The sequence below is a fragment of the Gossypium hirsutum genome, chromosome D01 (genome assembly GCF_007990345.1).
Source record: "Gossypium hirsutum isolate 1008001.06 chromosome D01, Gossypium_hirsutum_v2.1, whole genome shotgun sequence".
Taxonomy (NCBI): domain Eukaryota; kingdom Viridiplantae; phylum Streptophyta; class Magnoliopsida; order Malvales; family Malvaceae; genus Gossypium; species Gossypium hirsutum.
The window spans coordinates 10,159,996-10,181,499 of record NC_053437.1 but is presented as its reverse complement, the minus strand read 5'-3'; the positions used below and the strand labels follow the sequence as shown (position 1 = coordinate 10,181,499).

At 35.6% G+C, this 21,504-nt stretch overlaps 4 protein-coding genes and 1 long non-coding RNA gene across 7 annotated transcripts; 3 read left to right on the top strand and 2 right to left on the bottom strand.

The window, feature by feature from the left end:
* The first annotated feature begins 3,534 nt into the window (after nt 1-3,534).
* On the top strand, nt 3,535-11,007 carry LOC107938642 (DNA polymerase I B, chloroplastic/mitochondrial). 2 transcript variants are annotated; one of them, XM_016871866.2, is made up of 12 exons: nt 3,535-4,025; nt 4,655-5,687; nt 5,810-6,001; nt 6,133-6,815; nt 7,272-7,692; nt 8,322-8,417; nt 8,775-8,867; nt 8,940-9,134; nt 9,572-9,664; nt 9,743-9,955; nt 10,034-10,123; nt 10,500-11,007. In XM_016871866.2, exons 1-12 carry the CDS (start codon nt 3,886-3,888, stop codon nt 10,659-10,661), a joined length of 3,411 nt encoding a protein of 1,136 aa, XP_016727355.2. In that variant the 5' UTR covers nt 3,535-3,885; the 3' UTR covers nt 10,662-11,007. The 2 variants fall into 2 exon arrangements, 1 of the variants encoding a protein (XP_016727355.2); XR_005909277.1 differs by lacking the exons at nt 9,743-9,955; nt 10,034-10,123; nt 10,500-11,007 and having other exon boundaries at nt 3,538-4,025; nt 8,920-9,134.
* Nucleotides 10,496-15,728, bottom strand: LOC107938643 (microtubule-associated protein TORTIFOLIA1). Of its 2 annotated transcripts, none has more exons than XM_016871867.2 (6): nt 14,755-15,728; nt 14,270-14,461; nt 13,657-13,762; nt 12,876-13,561; nt 11,938-12,801; nt 10,496-11,833 (listed from the first exon to the last, which is right to left on the bottom strand). In XM_016871867.2, the coding sequence occupies exons 1-6, from the start codon at nt 15,445-15,447 to the stop codon at nt 11,636-11,638; spliced, it is 2,739 nt and encodes a 912-aa protein (XP_016727356.2). In that variant the 5' UTR covers nt 15,448-15,728; the 3' UTR covers nt 10,496-11,635. The 2 variants fall into 2 exon arrangements, with proteins under 2 accessions (XP_016727356.2, XP_040942926.1); XM_041086992.1 differs by having other exon boundaries at nt 11,357-11,833; nt 12,876-13,423.
* Nucleotides 15,729-18,848: 3,120 nt separating this feature from the next.
* LOC107938623 (uncharacterized) lies at nt 18,849-21,504 on the top strand. The gene is made up of 2 exons (XR_001694949.2): nt 18,849-19,213; nt 21,199-21,504. It is a non-coding gene; the product is annotated as an uncharacterized lncRNA (long non-coding RNA).
* LOC107938622 (uncharacterized) lies at nt 19,502-20,901 on the bottom strand. The gene has a single exon (XM_016871850.2). The coding sequence runs from the start codon at nt 20,899-20,901 to the stop codon at nt 20,410-20,412; it is 492 nt and encodes a 163-aa protein (XP_016727339.1). The 3' UTR covers nt 19,502-20,409.
* LOC121203521 (uncharacterized) lies at nt 19,908-21,504 on the top strand. The gene has a single exon (XM_041086990.1). It carries the CDS (start codon nt 19,908-19,910, stop codon nt 20,454-20,456), a length of 549 nt encoding a protein of 182 aa, XP_040942924.1. The 3' UTR covers nt 20,457-21,504.

Sequence of the window (21,504 nt, the reverse complement as noted above, 5' to 3'; positions counted from 1 at the left end):
TATCTTGTGGATTCAGGATTTCCACAAATGGCAGGTTTTCTAGGTCCATATAAAGGGAACGATATCATTTACCTGATTTTCGTCAAGGTAATCGTCGAGTATCTGGAAAAGAAGAAACCTTTAATCATGCCCATTCTTCGTTACGCTTTATGATTGAGCGAACATTTGGAGTGTGGAAAAAAATGGTCAATATTAAGAGATATTCCAAGTTATTCATTCAACAAGCAAGTTTTAATAGTTTTTGCAACCATGGTTTTGCATAATTACATTCGAAGACCTGCTTGGTCAAATGATGAGGATTTTTGAGAATATACCTGACATGCCAGTCTCTTCAGGCCATTTTGACCGAGGTGGATCGAGTTCTTCTAACAGTGAAAGTGACCTTAAAATCGCGATGTTAAGGGAAACCATTGCAACTAGTTTAATGAATTCATATTTGTAAAGACATTTTGTATCATAACCTAATTTCTAATAATAATGAAACTTGTTATGTCTTATGTTATTATTTTGTTTTTTTTGTATTAAAAATCATCCGATTAGATACTTCAAAATTTGATCCAAGTATAGTGTTACTATTTGTGAAAATAATATTTATCATTGTTATAAAAGAATATTTAACTATAAAAAATTAAAAATAATTATCATTTTCTCTAATAAATAATTTAAATTGATTATATAATTTATTAAACTATTTATAATAAAATATTAGAAGATACATTTTAATATTTTATTAAATGAATTTATAAATTCACATATTTTAATAATTTTATAAAAGTAAAATAATTTAAAAATTCTCTTATATATCAATTCTAATCTGATGTCCTTAATAGTCATTTTTTATTCTTACCTCACCGCTACAGCTGCGTTTGAATCTAAACACACACTCCACCGTTGTTTCTAATCTCACCGCTATAGTATCTAATCTCACCGTTATAGTAACTAATCTCACCGCCGCCGCTATTTTTAACCTCACCAGAGGTAAACACACTGTCCATTCCAAACTAAGCCTTAGCCTTCCATGCCAAATTGTAGTCATGCCATTCAAAGAACTTGTCCCATCACAAAGTAGAAATAGAATCGGATTGTAACAAGTTTGATGTGTCAAAGTATAAAGTCCTCTTTCTTTACCAATCCCTTTCATCTTGCCACTATAGAGGTACTGCAAAATACAAAAGTCAGGATAAAAAGATACAAAACAATTCATGTCCTTTGTTAGTTTTGAAATAGAAATTAAATTAAAGCAAAAATGAGGAACATAAAACACGTTTGTCATTTGTTTTTCATAAAAAAAAGTATATATACCTATATGAGCGATATATGTTCTTTTTTCTAGTTGGCATTTTGACAAAAGAAGGATTAGAACGACAACTAATAGGAGTTTCCAAACAATTTAAACTAAATATCATATGGTCAGTAGCTTTAGTGTCAATAATCCATTCCAAGTTTTATTCATTATGAGTTTCATGAACCATACTTGCTATGTTTGTTTTTGTAGTAACAAAAGGACATTTATTAAGAAGGTCCAAAATATGCTAATACGGATCATGTGTAAAAAAATGAGCTAAGTGTTAAGTTAAATGCTCTAAAGAATGTTGGGATGCATCATTAGCACTTGAATCATTTGATACAATTGCATTATTTTCCTAATATGATTATTTTCTTTCTGAATTTAAAGTTAGGATTATATGCCAAAAGCCTGTAGCAATTTTCTCTCTTATGCCCTTTTATCTTGCAATGATAACATGTTATATTGAAAATTTTCTTTTGGCCACCTTGAGACGTTGTAGAATACATGATTGAGTTCCATATTAACAAAACTAGGTGTGATTTGATGTTATGCTTCTTCTTGGACAAGTATTGAGTATGCTTGATAAATAGTAAGCAAAGGTTGCATAAGCAAAATTGATACGTTGAACATTCTTCTTTGAATTCTCACAAGCACAATAAGAATATGGTACCAAAACATTATATTCATCCCATAATAAACTAAGTTTAGTGAAATATGCTAAGATAGAAATTAATCCTTGTACATGAAAAGTTATTTCCTTGTGAAGACTTTATCATATCTTTCTTTAAGATCTTTCCAGACCAAAGATGCAGAAGAAGCAAAAACTGTACTAGTAGATAACTCTTTACAAACAATATTTAAGATCTAAGAAAGAACAATATCATTGCATCTTTCCTATTAATGATTCAGTGTTGTACGATAAAGACCTTTGTCACAAGTACCATCAACAAAACCTAATTTATTTTTGGCAAGTAAAACAATACGCATAGATCTAATCCAAATACTATAGTATTCTATCCTTGTTAACTGATGTGAAACCAAAAGAGTACCTGGTATGTCGGAGGGATGAATATACAATAGATTATTGTAATATAAAATTTCTGCACTTGTGGAATTTGTCTGCAACCGCTCTTTTACATTCACCATTGTAAATCTCCAAGACTCAATCAACCAAGAATTACAAACTACAAACAGAAAAAAAAATTGAAAAAAAAATCAAACGATTTTCTTTCTCCACAAGAAACTACAAACTGATTTCTTCTGTAACAAGAAATTGTATACAATGAAGAACAACTAGAAGAAAATTATATCAGAATCTTGGTAGGCTTTGATACCATGTTGAAAATGAACAATAATGAATTATTATAAAAAATACTAAGAGAAAAATACACCACATTTCATTATTTTCTAGACTAATACATGTTGTATATATATAGACTTGTAGTATAATTAGCTTCTAACTAACCTATTAACTTGTTTTAACAAATATTGTATTTAAAACCAATCTCTATTGGATCTAATGGTAATGAATTTGGTGTCCTTCAAATAAAATTTCAAGTTTGAGTATTGTAAATGGAGAAAACAATATTGGAAATAGTTTACTCTTGTATAAGGATCCAACCCAACTTAACTTCAATTTTAATAAAAACCCAACGTGACTTTTGAATATTGAAAGATTTTAAACAAATAATAAAGTTTATTTCTTCCATTTCTTCTTAAAAGAAGTCTCATTCAAAGAACAATGGCATATATGCAATTCTCTTCGTAGTTGATTCCTTAATTCAAGAAAATAAATAAAAAAAAGATGGTTTCATTATGAATTTCATCCCTTCATGAAATTTGAAAAGTTAATTACTCTATTTTGATTTGTCACAATTTAGTTATCCTACATTCAAGAAATTTAAAAGCTAATCCAATTAAATAACACGGTCAAGACCTTGCCGGTAAACCACTCAAAAGAAAATTAATAGTTTCACAATTTATATAAAGAGGAATTAGTAAAAGTTCAATAATTCAATGGTTTATATGTAACAAATTAGTAAAAGCAACAAATCGAGTTCATGTATTTATCATACCTAGACTAATTTCTCAGTTTTTGTAAAGTACGAGAACTAAATTAAGACAAATTAGAAGAGAGAGACTAACTTCTTAAGTTTCATAAAATAGAAGGATAAAGTCAAAATTATACCAAAAGAAGATATTAGCCGAAATACCAGCTATAAGCACTTCTAAGTTACAATTTATCGTGTTGTAGCTTAGTTTGGAGTCTCAAGACTGTGGAGGGTTTTATTTACCCTCGTAAAAGAAAGGAAAGGAAAGGAAAGGAAAGGGTTTTAGGCGTTTTTCGTCCATATCTCCCTTTGTTTTTGTTCCCTCTTCCTTCTTTTTCTCTCTCTCTCTTCATGGCCTCAACTCTGCAACCCTCACAGTCACGGTCCAACTTGTAAAAACCCTCCAAAAATCTCCAAAATCTTGACCCTTCAATACCCCAAAATTTTCCATCTTTGCCACTGCAAGACCCCCAACAAAAACCAAGCAAAACGGCTCCTTGTATAGTAAACAACACTAGCAGCAAGCTAGCTAGACTTGCAGATATCATGGCTACTATGGGGATTGTTTCTTCTACTTCCCAAACTGCTGCTACCCCTTTCGGTAGACCGTTTTGCCCTTCTTCTTCTTGGTTTTTTCGGTCTCGTTCCAGGCACTTCTTTTTGGCTTCTTCTAGAGCCTTACAAAGGTTTCACTCTTTAACTTTTTCTTTTCCTCTGTGCTATTTGGGCGCCGGGGGAGGGGTTAGCTAGTTTATTGGTTAATTTGATGCTCATTTATCCTATAAAAGAACGTATATATTGTTTAATTGGTTTTCATTTCATTAGCTGCTGTTGCCTGTTTTAAGAGGGTTTTGGTATTGTATACCGGATAAGGTGCCGTTTTTATCGCTTTTGTTTATTTTCGGTGTGTAGGTGTCTGTTTTCTGCCTTTTTTTTGTTCCCCCCTCTCTTTATTTGGGTTTTTTTAGATTATGTGCTGCTGTTGCATATTCCTAGAAGGTTTTGGGGTTAGTAGTGTAGGATGGTGGTAAAATGTGACATAAGATGTACATAAGCTATTGGGATGGTACTGTAGTATCTTGAGTTTTTAGAATGTGAGTTTCTTTAGGGAAATGGCAAATAAAGTGGGGCCAATGATATTTTTGTTGTTGTTGTGATACTCTGATGGGAGTGCTAATTGCGATTTGCATGAAGTCTAGATTCCTTTGTCCTTCTTTACTCTTTTGTTCTTTTTGGTAGATGACATGCTAGAATAAGTGCTTTATCCAAATTAATAGGTGCTTCTGTTAATTTTTGCCTTTTCTTTACATTACAGGCGAGAAATGTGCACAATGCAGAGTGTTCACTGTGCTTTTCTCAGTGCAACCATGTCAAGTAGTTCCCGGCATTGCCATCATCCCAAAGATATGAGACTTAAGGTAGCTCCTTCTGAATATGCCAGAATGGTCCACCCTGAACCAGATTGTTATCTCTCTGATAACAAGTACAAAGGAGTAAGGGTTGACCATAAAACGAATGAAAACTCCGCTAGTTTTGGAAAGTCTGAAGTAACATCATTTCGAGTGAATGATTTTACTTTTACTCCGAAAATTAATGGCATACCCAATGCTGCACACTCATGGGAAAAAGAAGCTTATAGGGTGAAGAAAAATAAGGAGATGGCAAAGGAGAGCTTTAAAGGCCGTAATTTTTCTTCCGACGACCAACAATACTTAAATCTGAAGCTGACTGGCTCCCTATTTAAGACAACTAACAAAGAAGAATCAATTTCCGGAAATAATGGGAGAAGTGTTACTCTTTTCGAGAGTCATTGCCCACCCCTACCAACCAGTAATAGTCAACTATCCATTGAAAACACCGTAGCTACTGATGAAATAAATGGTTTTAAGCAGCTGAATAGGACCGAAGTTTCTGGTAATGGATCATTGCCAGGGCTGGTCTTTGATGACCACGAAGACCTTGGAACCAGTGAAGATGGTGATTTTCTATTTGAGGATCATTCTCCACAACCCCCAACTAGCAGTAAACAAATTTCTAGAGCCAAAAGTGTAACTTCCGATAGGGTAAATGGTTCCAAGCAGTTAAATGGCTCGTCACAGGGGGCAGTTTCAGATGACATCCAAGACAGAGGACATATGGATCCTAATGTAACCAGAAGGGACCAAGCCAATGAAAATGGGGTGGCTAGCAGTGAAGAAAATCTCCCAGTTTATCGAAATGATATTCACAAGCAGCTTGCTAAGATTTATGACCAGGTTCTTGTTGTAGATAATATCTCCGTCGCGAAGGAAGTTGTTCTGATGCTTACAACCAAATTCAGGCATCTTGTTCATGCATGTGATACTGAGGTATTAGTTCTGCTAGTACATATCTCTTTTACCATCTTGTTGTAGATAATATTTGCTTCAAGCACTATCCAGTCTAGATGTGAATGAGTTATTGTCTATTTGCTGATGTAGTGTATTTGCAGGTATCTAATATTGATGTGAAGCAAGAGACACCTGTTGATCATGGTGAGATAACATGTTTCAGTATTTATTCGGGAGCAGATGCAGATTTTGGAAATGGGAAGTCCTGTATCTGGGTCGATATTCTAGATGGTGGTGGCAGGGATCTTCTGAAGGAATTTGTTCCATTTTTTGAAGATCAATCCATCAAAAAGGTGAAGTACACTTTGTCTTTTCTCACGTTTCTGCTGATATGCTTCTCCTTTTTTATGTGCTAGCTACTGCTTACCCCATTGGAGCACTAGATCATACCTAGTCCTGAAACAAATTTGATGTTGATGTACAGGTGTGGCACAATTATAGTTTTGACAGTCATGTTATCAATAACTATGGGCTTGAGGTTTCTGGATTTTATGCTGATACAATGCATATGGCACGGTTGTGGGACTCATCAAGACGTACATTGGGTGGTTATTCTCTTGAAGCACTTACGGGTGATAGAAATGTTATGCAAAGGAGCACGTGGCGTAAAGAAGAAAAGGAACTGATAGGTAAAACATCAATGAAAACCATTTTTGGCAAGAAAAAGGTGAAAAAAGATGGATCTGAGGGAAAAATGATCACCATTGCCCCTGTTGAGGAGTTACAGCGGGAAGAACGCAAATTATGGATTTGTTATTCTGCCTTAGATTCTATAAGCACACTGAGGCTTTACGAGAGCTTGAAAAACAAACTATCAAGCATGTCTTGGGTGTTTGATGGTAAAACAATTCCTGGAAAGTCCATGTATCACTTCTATGAAGAGTATTGGCGGCCATTTGGTGAGATTCTTGTAAAAATGGAACGTGAGGGAATGTTGGTTGATCGGATGTATCTTGCTCAGCTAGAGAAGGTTGCTAAAGTAGAGCAAGAGATTGCTGCTAATAGGTTTCGCATTTGGGCATCTAGATATTGTGATGATGCCAAGTACATGAATGTGGGTAGTGATACTCAGCTCCGCCAGCTTCTTTATGGTGGCATACTTAACAGGTACTAATTTGGTACAAGAACATCAATATTAATCTGCACATTGCATTGAAATTTGGGCAGTATATTGAATATAAGTGAGCAAGATGCATTTTGTCGTTTCCTAAATCAGAAATATTGTTAATATCCTAATTACATGCCTATATTCAAATTTCTTGCTGTTAAGTCCTTGCTAACTGTTGTTGTTGGTTGTATGGAGGCAGTGCAAGAAATTCAGAACTTGATGTTGCTTGTGAACATTCATTTCCTGTAACCTGTGGAATTATTCATACCATCAACCAATCAAATATAATTTTTCATTATCCAAAAGATGTGCATGTGTGTGTGTTTGTGTGCTGTGGATCCAAATTTGAGCCTTCATGATTAGAGAACTTTCAGGGTGTGGATAGAGATGGAGATAGAGAGTGTGTTGAAAATTTGAAACTTCCCAACTATTAACGTGATTGTTTCTTATTACAGCAAGGATCCAAATGTGAGCCTCCCTGATGAGAAAACTTTCAAAATTCCAAATGTTGATAAAGTGATTGAAGAAGGCAAAAAGGCTCCCACTAAGTTTCGCAATATTAAGCTATGTAGCATTGGTGTTAAGCTCCCTGCTGAGATTTACACTGCCACTGGTTGGCCATCCGTTAGTGGTGTTGCTTTGAAGAGCTTAGCTGGGAAGGTTTCCGCTGAATATGATTTCACAGAGGACACCGGTGATGGTGATATTGATGATTATCCTGAAACAATGACTGCAGTTGATAAATCTGCATATGGAACTGCTTTTGCAGCTTTTGAGGATGAGGAAAAGGGGAGGGAGGCATGCCATGCTATTGCATCATTATGTGAAGTTTGCTCTATCGACTCCCTTATATCCAATTTCATTCTACCCTTGCAGGTGATTTTGATGCCTTGTTTGGTTGGTCATACATGTTAATCAGCTTTTACAGTTTTCTAATATGCCTGGCTTACTTTCCATCTCTAGTATCTTTTATATATATTTTTAATTGAGGACTTATGCTAGTGCTTCTTGGTCAAAATTTCTACCAAATGATGAGAGCTGTGCATGTATCCACTATTGTGTGGTAATACTACTAGGAGGGTGGCAACAGGATTGCATCATATGTTCTCCTGTCAATTATAGTTTATCGTTAACAGAGGAAGCTATCAAAATGCTGGTTTGGTATTTGATCATGTGGGTAGTTGATGCTGCTAGGTGCTAACAAATCGGTAAAATTATGTATGGAATTGCGATGGCAGTTACTTAAATTATATGCTAAGTTGTCATATACCTGGAGTACATTATTGCAAATACTTATCTGGTTAAAAAGAAAAAACAGAAGTTTGTTTAAGAGCTTGTGTCTTTCAAGAGCAACTCCTATCTCTGTCTGAATAGTCATGAAAATCATCAAGGCATTTTTATAATTTTTTCCTTAACTTCAACTATTATTTCATTTCACTTTACTAGTTTTGTACCTTAAAATTCCTGGAATGGATTATACTGAGAATGATCTCTTTTTACTTCAGGGGAGTAATGTATCAGGAAAGGGTGGGCGTGTCCATTGTTCATTGAATATCAATACAGAAACTGGGCGCTTATCTGCAAGGAGACCAAATTTGCAGGTTCATTTTTCTTTTATTTTGTTCTCTGCCATTATATTAGCTAGCATTTGAATTATTAGAACCTCAAGGTTTGATACATGCCTATAACCACTACGTCAGTCAGGTAGCAAAGACAATTTTCTTGAGGTGAAACATGGTGGACCATGTTTTCTTCAGTAGTATAAATATTCATATCACAGTTTAGTTAGTTTTCTGCCATGTAGACATGGTTGCTTCCTCCACAAAGTTGTCAGAGTAGGGCATTAAGAAAACAAAAAAACAGTTTTTGTTGCTCCTCTGGTCATCCGTCTCTTGTCTGCTGGATTGGGATGTAAACTTTATAGTATTAACATCCTTTTTGCGTTTTTTTAAATTCAGAATCAACCTGCTCTAGAGAAGGATCGATATAAGATACGTCAGGCCTTTGTGGCTGCCCCTGGAAATTCTCTTGTTGTTGCAGATTATGGGCAGGTAAGTTCATCGAGCTTTCTTACTTTTTCATGTAATTTCTTGTATTGATTAGAATATAAATTCATATTACAGCTGGAACTTAGGATTCTTGCACATCTGGCTGACTGTAAAAGTATGTTGGATGCCTTCAAAGCTGGTGGAGATTTCCATTCAAGGACTGCAATGAACATGTACTCTCATATCCATGAAGCCGTTGAAGAGGGGCAAGTTCTTCTTGAGTGGCATCCTCAACCTGGTGAAGAGAAACCGCCAGTTCCACTTTTAAAGGTGAAGTAAAAAATCATTTTTGGTTGTGAGCATTCACCTAATGGTGGGTAGAGAAATCAGCTCAAATAATTTCATTCACCTAAATGATGTACAGAAAATGGTGAAGATCTGATGACAAGGATTTGGCTAGTAATTGTCCAAACATCTTAACATATGTTTATTCTGGAAACTTGTCTTAGATATCTTGCTATATCAATGACTGTGATTCAAGTATGACCTAAACTGCTTTTGCAATTTGAAAGTTGTTAAAGATTTGATGTTTTGTTTTGAAGTCATTGTCATTGGTTTGCTCAACATAGTGTATTTATAAATGTAAAATGGACATTGATTTGGAGTGGCTTTGCATATCTTGGGATATTATTACCCAACTGTTATTGTAATCTGGATTGATTTTGATTGTTGAATCCAACCGGGTTGAAAATTGTGTTTCTTTTCAGGATGCCTTTGCTTCTGAAAGAAGAAAAGCTAAAATGCTTAACTTTTCCATTGCATATGGAAAAACTCCTGTGGGGCTTGCTAAGGATTGGAAGGTATGCTTGAAACCTAAAATAACAGTTAAAACTTAAAATCCATTAAGCCACCAAGTTCATTATTGTTTCACCTCTCAGGTTTCTGTAGAAGAAGCAAGGAACACTGTTGATCTATGGTACAAAGAAAGACAAGAAGTGCTTGAATGGCAGAAACAGCGTAAATTTGAAGCTCAGAAATTCGGCTGTGTTAAAACATTGCTTGGAAGGGCTCGCCGCTTCCCATCATTTGCTCATTGTACACGTGCTCAGAAAGGTCATATTGAACGGGCTGCTATCAATACTCCAGTGCAGGTTCACTTCTTTCTCACGCACTCAACTAAAACTCTCTTTCTCACTCACTCTCTCTCTCATCTAGTTGAGGTGTTACAGGGGAGTGCCGCTGATGTTGCAATGTGTGCTATGTTACAAATATCAAAGAATGAACGTCTAAAGGAGCTTGGCTGGAGGCTTCTTTTACAGGTTATGCCTTTTATATTTTCATCTATTTGCTCTAACTCAATTTTCTATTTGTAGTGGTCTAAAGGCTATATAAACTTTAATTCTTTAAGAAACAAAATTTTGACTATGTTGCCTGATTCTTCTTTCTGGAACTCTTAAGTCAATACTCTTATGATTTCACTAGTCTTTGCATTCCATTACTGATGTTACTCGTGCTTTAGTTGATGAGTACTATTGATAAATATGCGCATGTTGTCTTGAACCAATATAATTATTTCACAAGTTTTATACTATTATGTACAGTCTTCACAATCACATTTCTTAGGTTACCATATTGATGTGTATCTATAGTCATTGTCCTGCAAATTCTTTAGAAATAACAGCCTTCAGAAAACAGGTTCATGATGAAGTAATCTTGGAAGGACCAAGTGAGTCGGCTGAGATTGCAAAAGCAATTGTTGTTGACTGCATGTCAAAGCCCTTTGGAGGAAAGAACACTCTTAAAGTTGAACTAGCTGTTGACGCCAAGTGTGCTCAAAACTGGTATGCTGCCAAATAGACAGTGGTTCGAGCTCCGAACATTTAAATTTTGGTTTCAAAAACTTTATTCCAAGATGCTGCTTTTTCCTCTAAAGAGGGATATCAGAGCTCGGGTTGTCCTTTTCTTTGGTGCTGCGGTAATTTCATACCTAAGGCTGTTCCTTAGGCATTTCATCTTCTGTTCAGTGATGTAGCCTTTGGGGTTTTTTTGTGGATTTGGGGCATGCTTTGGGGCTTTAGTTGCACTGCAGCACCATATGTACAGAAATTATTGTTGTCGTTAGTTAGTTCCTTGTAAAATACTGATAGTACTATGATTCTTTTTCCTTCCTTTTGAGAAATGAAGGTATGCTTGATTTTGTTTCCTTTTATGTAATTCATGCTGTTCTATAGTTTTATACCTGTATTATTTATAGCCTGAGTGTTGATAAAAACGTAAAATGTCAGAAGCATCGGCAAGGTTCAAAAATAAAAGCCATTAGAACATCCTGTCTCTGTAAGACGCCAAATATGAGTCTGGCTGATTAGAGAACATATAGGAAAAATCAACTAAGAACTAACTGGCTTAAGTCTGTTTGGTACCTACCTAAAAATTAAGCTCACTAAAGTAAAAAGACAGATTTCAGCGGCATGGAACATATTTCTGTGTAAACTATGACCTAAAGCCATGGAAAATGTTTTTGTCTGGATATATTTTGCAAGCGATGTTAACAGTTGATAAAAATTTCAAGCTCTATTCAAGAAGATTCAAACAGACCTCATTAAGCCATCGTCTCAACCACAACATGCTATACCATTAGATTGTAAACACCTTTCAGGTGTGCTTTGATATGGTTTCATCTTCCAAACATTTTATCCTTTTTACAGTACTCTTGTCCCTCTGAATCAAGGCAGGCTTAGTTAATCTGCCATTCATGTAAAATAAATGCATTGAACCAGTATCCTCATCAAGAAGTTTGCAAGCACAACACAAGATTTCAAAACCAGCAGAGATTACTTATCAAACTGTTGCAGCTCAATTCCCCAGGTTGATGCTAACTGCAATAGAAGTTGGTCAGGTGCCACACCTTCCCAATCCTCAGGTGGATCCAATGTGGAAGCTGCCTCATGCAAATTCAACAAAAGCTCTTTCTTCAACTCCATAGAAATACCCAGTGCATCAGGTCCATTTTCTAACACAACTTCTACCAGCTGAAAAAGTTGTAGGAGAAAAATGAGTAATTTGAAACTTTGAGAAAGAAAATGTCTAACTAAATCAGCTTTAACTAAAATGATCAAGGATTAAAAACCTATACCTGTTGAATCCAGGATAGACAAATATCAAACAAATCCTGCTCCAGAAGAAATTGCAGAATAGCATGCAAAGCCTCATTTGCTAACTCATTGGATAGTTGGTCGACCACAGGGCCCGATCTATCCATTAGTTTTATAAGCAAGAGATCATCCCCTGTAGACAGAACCTCAGCATAAGCAGAATCCATATCACCTACTTGAAGGGCGTGCATTGCATTGCTCCAAGAAGTCCATATAGGATCTCGCTCCGGTCCAACATTATCATCTCCAACAGCTTCAGCAATCAATTCAGGAGCACATCCTGTTCGCGATGCTCCACTATCCTCACCAGCTACACGAATTGCTTCCAAGGTAGCTTCATCCTTTGATGCTTGCCAGACACTTCTAGCAGAAGGCCCTTCATCAAGCCTCACAGGACCTGGACCTTTATCCCAAGCCCTCCTGCCACCAACCTGATCACTCTCGTGTTCTGATTTGGGTGATCTACCATCCAGGCCGCTGCTAGCTGGATCTCTTCTTGATGCAATTTGCCCATTCCTGGAAGCACCGAATGCAGGGAAATCCCAATCGTCAGAAATTTCAGATCTCCAAGAAGGTCCCCTTCCACGGCCGCCCGGAGCAGTTCTGTCAGATTGCGCAAACCTCTCTCCGTATGGGATTTGTCCATTGAACTTAGAACTATAGTCAGAGAAGCCATTATATTTCCCTAAAGGTCTGTTAGACGATCCCTCAAACCCCGGCATAAAATTACCGCTTCTGCCTGAAGATATTGATAAATCCCTAGCCATGTCTTCAACAATTCTCTCAAGACCCCTAACTCTGTTTTCTAAAGTTACCCTGCTATGATGAGAACCACCCATAAAATCCTGCAACATAACAACGAATCTTATTGATCATTAAAGCATTCAATAGGATCCTAAATACAGAGTTCAGAAAATACCTGCAACATGTTCATGAGATTCGCTTGTTGTCTCTCAAGCTGCAATAGCTGCCTCTGAATAGCCAGCCAATTTCCTTTATTGCTGATGAATGACCCTTCAGACTGTCCATCCACCTTTGAGCAACCCAAATGATTTCCAGATTGTTCTCTTTGATTTACATCTATCCTGCCATCAGCCTCAAATGCCTTTGTTCTTAGGTATTTCCCATTTATCTTCTCTTCAGGCCATTTATCCCCCACATCAGCAGCTCCTCTCTCCATGTTATGGTCTTTGCAGTTGGAAGATGCATGAATGTCATCTGTCTGGCTGTTTCGTAGACAATTCAATCTTCTTCTTGCATCTGGATCATGCGGTTCTGATTCTTCCTCACCCTTCATGTTTGAAGAATTACAGTATCTGCGAGGAACAATTACTTCAACTGGCAAATCACCAGAACCCCTCGATTCAAGTTTCTGGAAGAATTCAGGATTTAACTCTTTGTCCGTTAATGCAGGTGCTTTCTTCTTTAAAATTACAACTGCTTTTTCAGGAATGCTTCCACCTTTGCCTTTGGAAACAGAATCAGAAGTAGGGGAAAGATTATTAGATGAATCCTTCACTGATGGGTCATTTTTTTTACCACCAGCATTTGGGTTTTTCAAGCCATTCTTTTGTGATGATTCAGTAGTTTGAGTATTGTCACCATCTACAGCATTAATTGAAATAAGTTTATCCAAAAGAAGTATTAAACATCTGAAGGACAAGCGATAAAACTTAGAAGCACATAACAAACATACTTACCACGAGATGAGGCTTTCTGGTAATCTGCAGCTCCATCATCCCCTTTCCCTGCAATCTTCTTCCATAATTGCAATGCTTCTGTCATGGCATCTCTCACAGGTTTTATCTGTTTAACCAATTATTAAGCATTATTCAACACAATAAAATTTCCATAAATCAGTGTTGAGTAACACCGTATATGTTTCATTAGAAGAGATGGGAGTGATGGATAAACACTGATGAACAACATCATTCAGAGGACCACAATGCTTGATGTATATTGATTAGTAATGAATCAGACAAGTCCCCTGCCTTCCTCAATCATAATGTACAAACTGAAAGTCCCTTTGAAACCATTTCAGAAAGCAGGAATTCATCTAGCCCAAATCGACATTATCTACTTCCCTAAAAACGTATTCTATCCCAACAAAAGGGAAATTTAGGTTGAGAGAAAGCGCATAACTTGCACCATCTCAATAGACCAGATCCATTCATGAAAAGAAGAAAAGAAGTAGATGGTCTTGGACCAGTGATGTCTACATAATATCAAAATTTGGTAACCACAGATTTGTATGTGACACTGAGTGCAGGCATAAAAACATTATATGAAAGAAAAATGGCTCTAGAAAACTACCCTATCAAATCGGCAATCCTCCAGTAATGTTATCGTTGAAGATGCTCTATCTGCAATCAAGTTGCTTGAATGTAGAACCAAGGCACTTAAAGCATCAGCAGCTGCCTTCCGAGTTGCCCAGTCTGTGCTCCCAAGGCATTCATGGATGCTTTGCAGTAAAGGTTCCAAGCTCTGCGGGGCAATCACTCCCACCTGCAACAAGGTAATCATAATTTTCACAGAACTAAAGTTTGTTCTTCTTTTGTGAAATTCTTCAAACATACTAAAATGTATTTCCCATCTAGCTACCTAATTTGCTCTATTAAAACATAACAAGGTGCACATTATCAGCCAGGTAAGCAAGCACATAAATACAAATTAAGAAACTACAAGACTTTCATTTAAGCTGTGCCCTTGAACATCAACAAAACAAACAATATAAACCATCAATATCCTAGAACAACGTACATAATCAAAATCAAGCCAAAAACAACTACATGCCAAACCTGTGACAAACTCGCCACTACTGGCAAAAGGGAAGCCTTAGCCAAAAAATTCTGGTTATTCAACAGCTTGCAGATCCTTGGACACAGCTTGTGAAAAGCAGCCAAAGGAGGGTCAGAAGCACATTCCACCATCTTAGCCATACATGTTGCCGCACCAGATTGCACCCCTTTATTCTGTTCTCCCATTGCTTCGAACAATGGCTTTACAAACAATCCCACCACAGTCCCCCCATTCTCCCCTTTCAAATACTGCCCTGAAAGGGCCCCAATCGAATCGCGACAAGCATCTTTCACACCTGAATCAGCATCTTTCAGCCTTTTAACAACGTGGGCAACGATTTTAGCCAAATGGGAAGCTGCCAATTCACCGTGGCAATTACATAGCACTGACAGTAACCTTAAGGATTCTTTTTTCACAGCTGGTTTTGGATCGTTGGAAGAATCAAAAAGGCAATTGAGTAACATAGGAAGGGATTCATGGGAAATAGATTGGATTATCGTTTCAAGATCTTCAACGGCAATCTGGTAAGTATCACGGTCAGAGAGCTTGGAAAGTGAGGTCAGAATCCTTTGCTTTTGTTCCACCATTGCAAGATGAGAAGAAAGCGAAGAGGGTTTTGGAGGGTTTGAAGGAGGAGGTAAAGTTGAAGCCTTTGAAGGCTTTGTTGACTTGGCTGCCTGGGAATTACTCATTTCAAAACAATGAGAAGAAAACGATGGGTTTTTGAAGAAATGGGATTTCAAAGATTGAAACAAAGGGAAAATTTTGAGGAAATGAAGCTGTAAAGATTGAAGCAAATATGAAGTAGATTGAAGCAATGAGGAAGTTGTGAATGGGATTTTCTAGGAAATTAAATTGTTTTATGAATAAAAAAAAAGAATGGGATTTTGCATACAATGTAAGAAAGTTTTATGAAGAAAGATGGAGTAAGACACAAGGGACAGAGAAAGCAGAGACAGTGAAGAAAGAGAGGGGGTTTTGATTTTTTTTTTTTTTTTGAAATTATTTGTTTTTTTAATTATAATAATAAGGTAAAGTCTAATTAATTAATGACTTAACTTAGATAAATACTCTTGACTGTCATATTCTACGTTATGAAATTATTTGTTTTTAAGTTAAAAAAGAGAGGACAAATTGACATTTAAATTCGATAATTAGAACGTTTTAATTTATTTTTGGAGGGTAGGGTTTGATGTGATGAAGAGATCATGACGCTTGATTTTGATTGGTCTGATTTTGTAACGTGAGTGGTGAGGCCCACTAATGAGGAGTGGGGACCTTTTCAACATGGGACATCACATTAAACTCATTACTATGGAACAACAAAAATAAAAGGGTAAGTTGTTATTTAGTCATCCGAGTTTCTCCGTGTTTCTATTTTGGTTACTCATTTAAAAAAATTTCTTATTTTAATCATTATCATTAGATAAATTGTCAATTTTAGTTATTCTACCATTAAATACTTTTGGTCATGAGACGGAATACTGGCGTGCTAGTCTTTTGATTGACATAATACCAAATTTAACCATTAACACTTTGCTTTGGTTCTAATTCTAAAAAATAATATATATTTCCAATTTTTCAAAATTATACATTTTTAGAATTTGGACTAAATTGATAAAATGTATAAATATTGAGGGTTAAATTTATTAATTTTTTTAGAATTAAGACTAAACTGATAGAATGTAAAAAGTGTTAAGAGCTAAATTTATTATTATACCAATCAAAATATTGTCACGTCAACATTCCATCTAGTAATCAAAGGCATTTAACAATAAAGTGATTAAAATTTACCACTTATCTAATGGGATTATGGGAGTGACTAAAATAACAAATTTTTAAAAGGTGGAAAAACTCAGATGACTAAATATATAGTTTCCCTTAAAAAAATTTCGCTAAGCACTAAGAAGTCTATTTTGGTGGTAAGGCAAATATTTTATTTTATTTTATTTGTTTGAATAATCTCATTATAGTTTTGATTAAATCTTCTTTTTTTGGCATAATACCTAAAATTATCTATAACCCCTCCTAACTCATAAATAAAAGGATAATACACCTTAGCGCAGTTGAACCCACATCTTTCCATATTAACAATGATGTCTATATAAATCAAGCTAAGAATCAAACATAAATTATCTTTTTTTTTAATTTTAAATTGGAAAGGTAACCTTTTCCTTGAAAGAAATAAAAAACCTTAAACGGTTGGTTTTTATTATATATAGATGATTGAATTATTGGTTTTTATTAATTTCTTTCATGAAAGCTACTATTTTTGCTAATTCTTTATATATATAGTTGAATTTGAAGTTATCAATTTAAGTAAAAAGTTTACATAATTAAGGGAACTTTCTGGTACTAATTTTATAAGTCTATCCCAATTTACATTCGTTGGATGATATGACACTTGCAAAATAAATATATTTATAAATATTGGTATAATTAATAAAGATGGTTTTGTTTGAATAATAAAATATAAATATTGGAAATTATAGAAGTTTAAGTAGGGCAAAATACCCAAAAAAGTCCTATTTTTTTAAAATTTATCGAAATGGGCTTAATATTTTATTATTTACCGGAATGGGTCATTTTCCCCGAAATCGCGTCCACGTCAGCGCGCACGATATCAGGGGACGTGTCAGCAAATCGCGTCCACGTCAACGCGATTTGCTTACGTGGACACAAATCGCGCCTACGAGGACGTGATTTGCTGACACGTCCCCTGACATTGCGCTGACGTGGACGCGATTTTGGGAAAATGGCCCATTCTGGTAAATAATAAAATACCGGGCCTATTTCGGTAAATTTTAAAAAAATAGGGCTTTTATGTGTAATTTGTCCCTTTTTTTGTATTTTGCCCCTAATAATACATATTATAATACATATTAATGTATTACTGTAATATTGAAGAGTTAATTGATTAAAAAAATAAATGCAACAAGTACAAAAAAGATTCAAAATTATTACCAACAAGATTTGAACCAAGGTACTAAGGGAAAAGAGCAAGCATCTTAACCAACTAAGTTAAACTAATTGACTGACATATTATAAAAATATTGTTATTATCTTAATTATATTACTTACGTTCTAACGATTTATCGGACCTATTCCATAACCGTGTCAAATCAGAAAAAATAATACAACAATTCTGTAAAAAAAAATCCGGTGTTTACTTCAAATAAATAAGGAAAATAATGATTTGAATGTTTCAAAATTCAATTTTAAACCGAAAAAATCAAAATTTAGAGGCAAAAAAGGATCTTTTTCGACGAAAACTGCAGCAAACCGCCTTCGGCTGTTTGTCAACGCGTAGATCTCGAAAAGTTATTCGAAATAAAAAAAATCGTCTCAATCGGACAACCGAGCCAAAAGTTATGGCCTTTTAAAGTTTTTCAAGCTAAAAAACATAAACTATTCATGAATTATTGCTTCCACGTCAGCAAATCGCGCTTACGTGGACGCAATTTGTTGCCATGTAAGTAATCGCGCTGACGTGGACGCGATTTGCTGACACATCCCCTGACATCGCGCTGACGTAGACGCGATTTTGGGAAAAATAGCCCATTCCGGTAAATAATAAAATATCGGGCCTATTTCGGTAAATTTTTAAAAAATAGGGCTTTTATGTGTAATTTACCCATTTAAGTATTTATATTTTTATAAAAAAATATAAAATAAAAAAATATTTTTAAAATAATATAATTTATTTTATAAAATAAAAATAATTTCGTTATTATTCTATTGAGTTAGTATCCGATTTATTTTTGGTACTAAATTTAATAAAGAATTTATATCAGTAGAGATGAGTAGTTTTTGTTCCCCTTCCACTGCTCCACATAGCAAACGATATAATTGAACTTACACACCCAAAAGTGACATCTACCCGTTGTCGGCAATTTATCCTTAACTGGTTTCAGTAATTCCAGATTTAGTTTTTGGCCCATGCATGAAACCTTTAAGATAGATGTATTTACTCATTGAGAGAGTAGCCCAATTTCATAGATCCAAAATGGGTTTAACAGGCCATTGGTAAAGACTTCACTTTTCTCACCCCTTCCATGAATCTAACCAAGTTAATAGTAAGTCTCACGGTTAAAAGCCTTCATTTTTCTCCGGCAATGGTAGGCGGACTTGCACTCAAAGTAAACATTTTTATAAGTGGCAACGTACCATTGGTTATTGGAACATGGTTGGTAACTGGCAAGTCATGTTTTTTGCTGCACTATGATTGGTGTTGGTTGACTGGTCTGACAAGAAACAAATAAGACATAACACTATTCATCACAAAGTTAGATTTCAAATAAGGCGACATAATCAGAAAAACAAAACAAATGTGATAGATTTTTTATTTACAAAAAAAATTTAAAGTTCAGTTTCACTTTTTAGTTGTGTTTTCAATTCATCCTGTCATCTTCAAAGTTGCTGAGTCCACACTTCAATGCACTTTGGTATTATAAAGTGGTAAGCCTTTTTAATGTCAGCCTTTTCTGATTAGAAAGTGTTGAACTTGTTTAGGTCAGATATAATTGTTATGCTGTAGAAAAGATTGTCGATTTTTTCCCCTTTCGGATTCCATGATTTTTTGGTTGCCTGGATTTAGGTGAAATTTCTTACTTTCTGGTTTGATTTAGTTGGGTGGTGTTTCTGCTTGTTTCCTGATGGGATCAACGTTTTCTTTTTGATCCATGGTTTTGATTTTATGATGGGATTTGATGCTAAATCTGGAAAACTGCTTGAGAGATTGATTCATAATCTAAACCTGCAATTTCATATTGCAAGAACTGACCTGAAATTTCGATGAAAACTGGAAATTTTCTCATTACATTTATGGATTTGCTCTCTTTCTTTTGTTTCTATATAACTATGGATGTAGCTTTTCAGCCTTTTCTTGATCTATTTGCTTTCCTTGGGTCGCTGTGAAAATGGTAAAAACAGCACTGCTTTAATGGAGAACCCTGCAAGTTCAATATCTGTAGCTTTTCTACTTGTTGAAAATTGTCACTCAACTATGAAGCATATAAGCTACATATAGACTGAAATCAGTGTAATTTCGTTTGTTGTTGGATGACAGGCTCCTGGACAATCTTTTGTTGAAATATTAACTTGGAAAACAGGTTCTCAAAGGGTGACAATATCTTAAAAATACAGAGGAAACATGGTGCAAAAACTAGAAGCTATCAAGGGCGGTGGAGGATCAATTAAGGTGGGGACTAAGGGAACAATCAGTTCCCTTATGACACGGGAACTGGACTCCGTTAAACCGGCACCTAAAACACCGGTGTCTTTCAGACACAAATCTCAGACAATTCCTACATCAGTTGCCTGTGGTTCTCCCACTCCTAAAAGATTACAGCTAAGGAAATCTTTGGATGGAGCAAGCACCAGTGGCAATGACAACAATTACATAAGTTACAAACACCACCAAACTTCCCAGAAGACAAAAAGCTTGTCCAAAAGCACCCACCAGATTCCAATGCTTGGTTTTGAGAATATAGCTTTAGATAGAACTCCTAGCAGACAGAAAAGTGACAAAAAAGTATCTAACATTGTTGAAGTTGTGGACATAAAGTGTGGGAAATATCCTGATAGAGCATGGTCAAACCCTGTAACAAATCGACTCAAGAAGCTTGGGTTCTCTAAACTTTCCCAAAGCATTTCTAGACCTGCAACTTGTTCACATCAGATTTCAGGTTCCTATAACTGAGACCTGAAATCCCAAGTGACCTGTTGTCTGAAATTTCCACCATAGAACATATGCTTGGTATTAGCTTGCTGCTTCCTCTCTTTTTCTTCTTCTGAGTTGGTACAACAGGTCCAACATTGGAATGAGGCTTCTTTGAGCTGTCTTTGCTTCTTAATTCAAGCTGGCTGAAGTACTCAATCTCTTGCATGACTAAGGATCCTACAGTGCCTCTGGTGCCTATTTCAACAGGAGGATTTGCAATTGCAGTAGCCATTTCAACTGGAACACTTTTGGTACTAGTTCTTGATCTTTGCATGCTTTGTTTGATGGGATTAATGAAGGAGGGTTGTAAATGAGAAGGGATTGTTGTTGTTGATGTTGTGTTTAAGATGAAATCTCTTTGGGACAGGGCCATCGGTTGTTTGGACTTAAAACCTAGTATCTCCAAATGAGTTCTTTGCCTCATGTTCTTTATCTAAAAGTGAAAAAGCATTTAGATATTTGGCTTTGTTTGGAGGATTAAATGATGGGCCTCATCATTGTTTTCATGTGCTGGCGGTTAAAAACATTTAAGCTTCTAACTTCTTTTCCTTTTATTTTAATATTGTTTGGTGCACAGTAGGGTCAATTATTTTTACAGATACGGTAATGTATTTGATGTAACATAAACTTACTATTTTGTTACTATCCTTTTCAAGTAAAATATTTATTTGAAATTTGGTATGGTGGAAGCAGTATATGATTAATGGTCCCGTGATTGTAGATAAGGATAATGATGTGAAGAGAGCAGGAGGAGGAAAGCAAGTGTTATGGCTTCACAGGCAAGAGTGGGAAAGGGATTAGAAGAGGATGGACTAGTGGGCGGTGGCTGTATGGTCAGTGGTCAGGTCTGGTGAGCAACTTTACTGCTTTTCATGCATGGAGGCAGTTATGGGGGCGAGCGATTTCTTTCTTTTTCTGCTTTTCTTTATATATAATATTGGAAATAAAAAGAATTATAATGTGGATACTCAATTTTTAAATTTATTGAAAGATATTTAAATAATCATATGAATCAACTCTTATTGTA

Coding starts and splice junctions, on each gene's coding strand:
- LOC121203521 (XM_041086990.1), top strand. CDS start 19,908: ATGGTGCAAAAACTAGAAGCTATCAAGGGCGGTGGAGGATCAATTAAG.
- LOC107938643 (XM_016871867.2), bottom strand. CDS start 15,447: ATGAGTAATTCCCAGGCAGCCAAGTCAACAAAGCCTTCAAAGGCTTCA. Junction 12,802..12,875: donor ATCTCATGAACATGTTGCAG/GTATTTTCTGAA, acceptor GTTATGTTGCAG/GATTTTATGGGTGGTTCTCA. Junction 11,834..11,937: donor GTCTATCCTGGATTCAACAG/GTATAGGTTTTT, acceptor CAACTTTTTCAG/CTGGTAGAAGTTGTGTTAGA.
- LOC107938622 (XM_016871850.2), bottom strand. CDS start 20,901: ATGAGGCAAAGAACTCATTTGGAGATACTAGGTTTTAAGTCCAAACAA.
- LOC107938642 (XM_016871866.2), top strand. CDS start 3,886: ATGGCTACTATGGGGATTGTTTCTTCTACTTCCCAAACTGCTGCTACC. Junction 7,693..8,321: donor ATTTCATTCTACCCTTGCAG/GTGATTTTGATG, acceptor TTTTTACTTCAG/GGGAGTAATGTATCAGGAAA. Junction 8,418..8,774: donor CAAGGAGACCAAATTTGCAG/GTTCATTTTTCT, acceptor TTTTAAATTCAG/AATCAACCTGCTCTAGAGAA.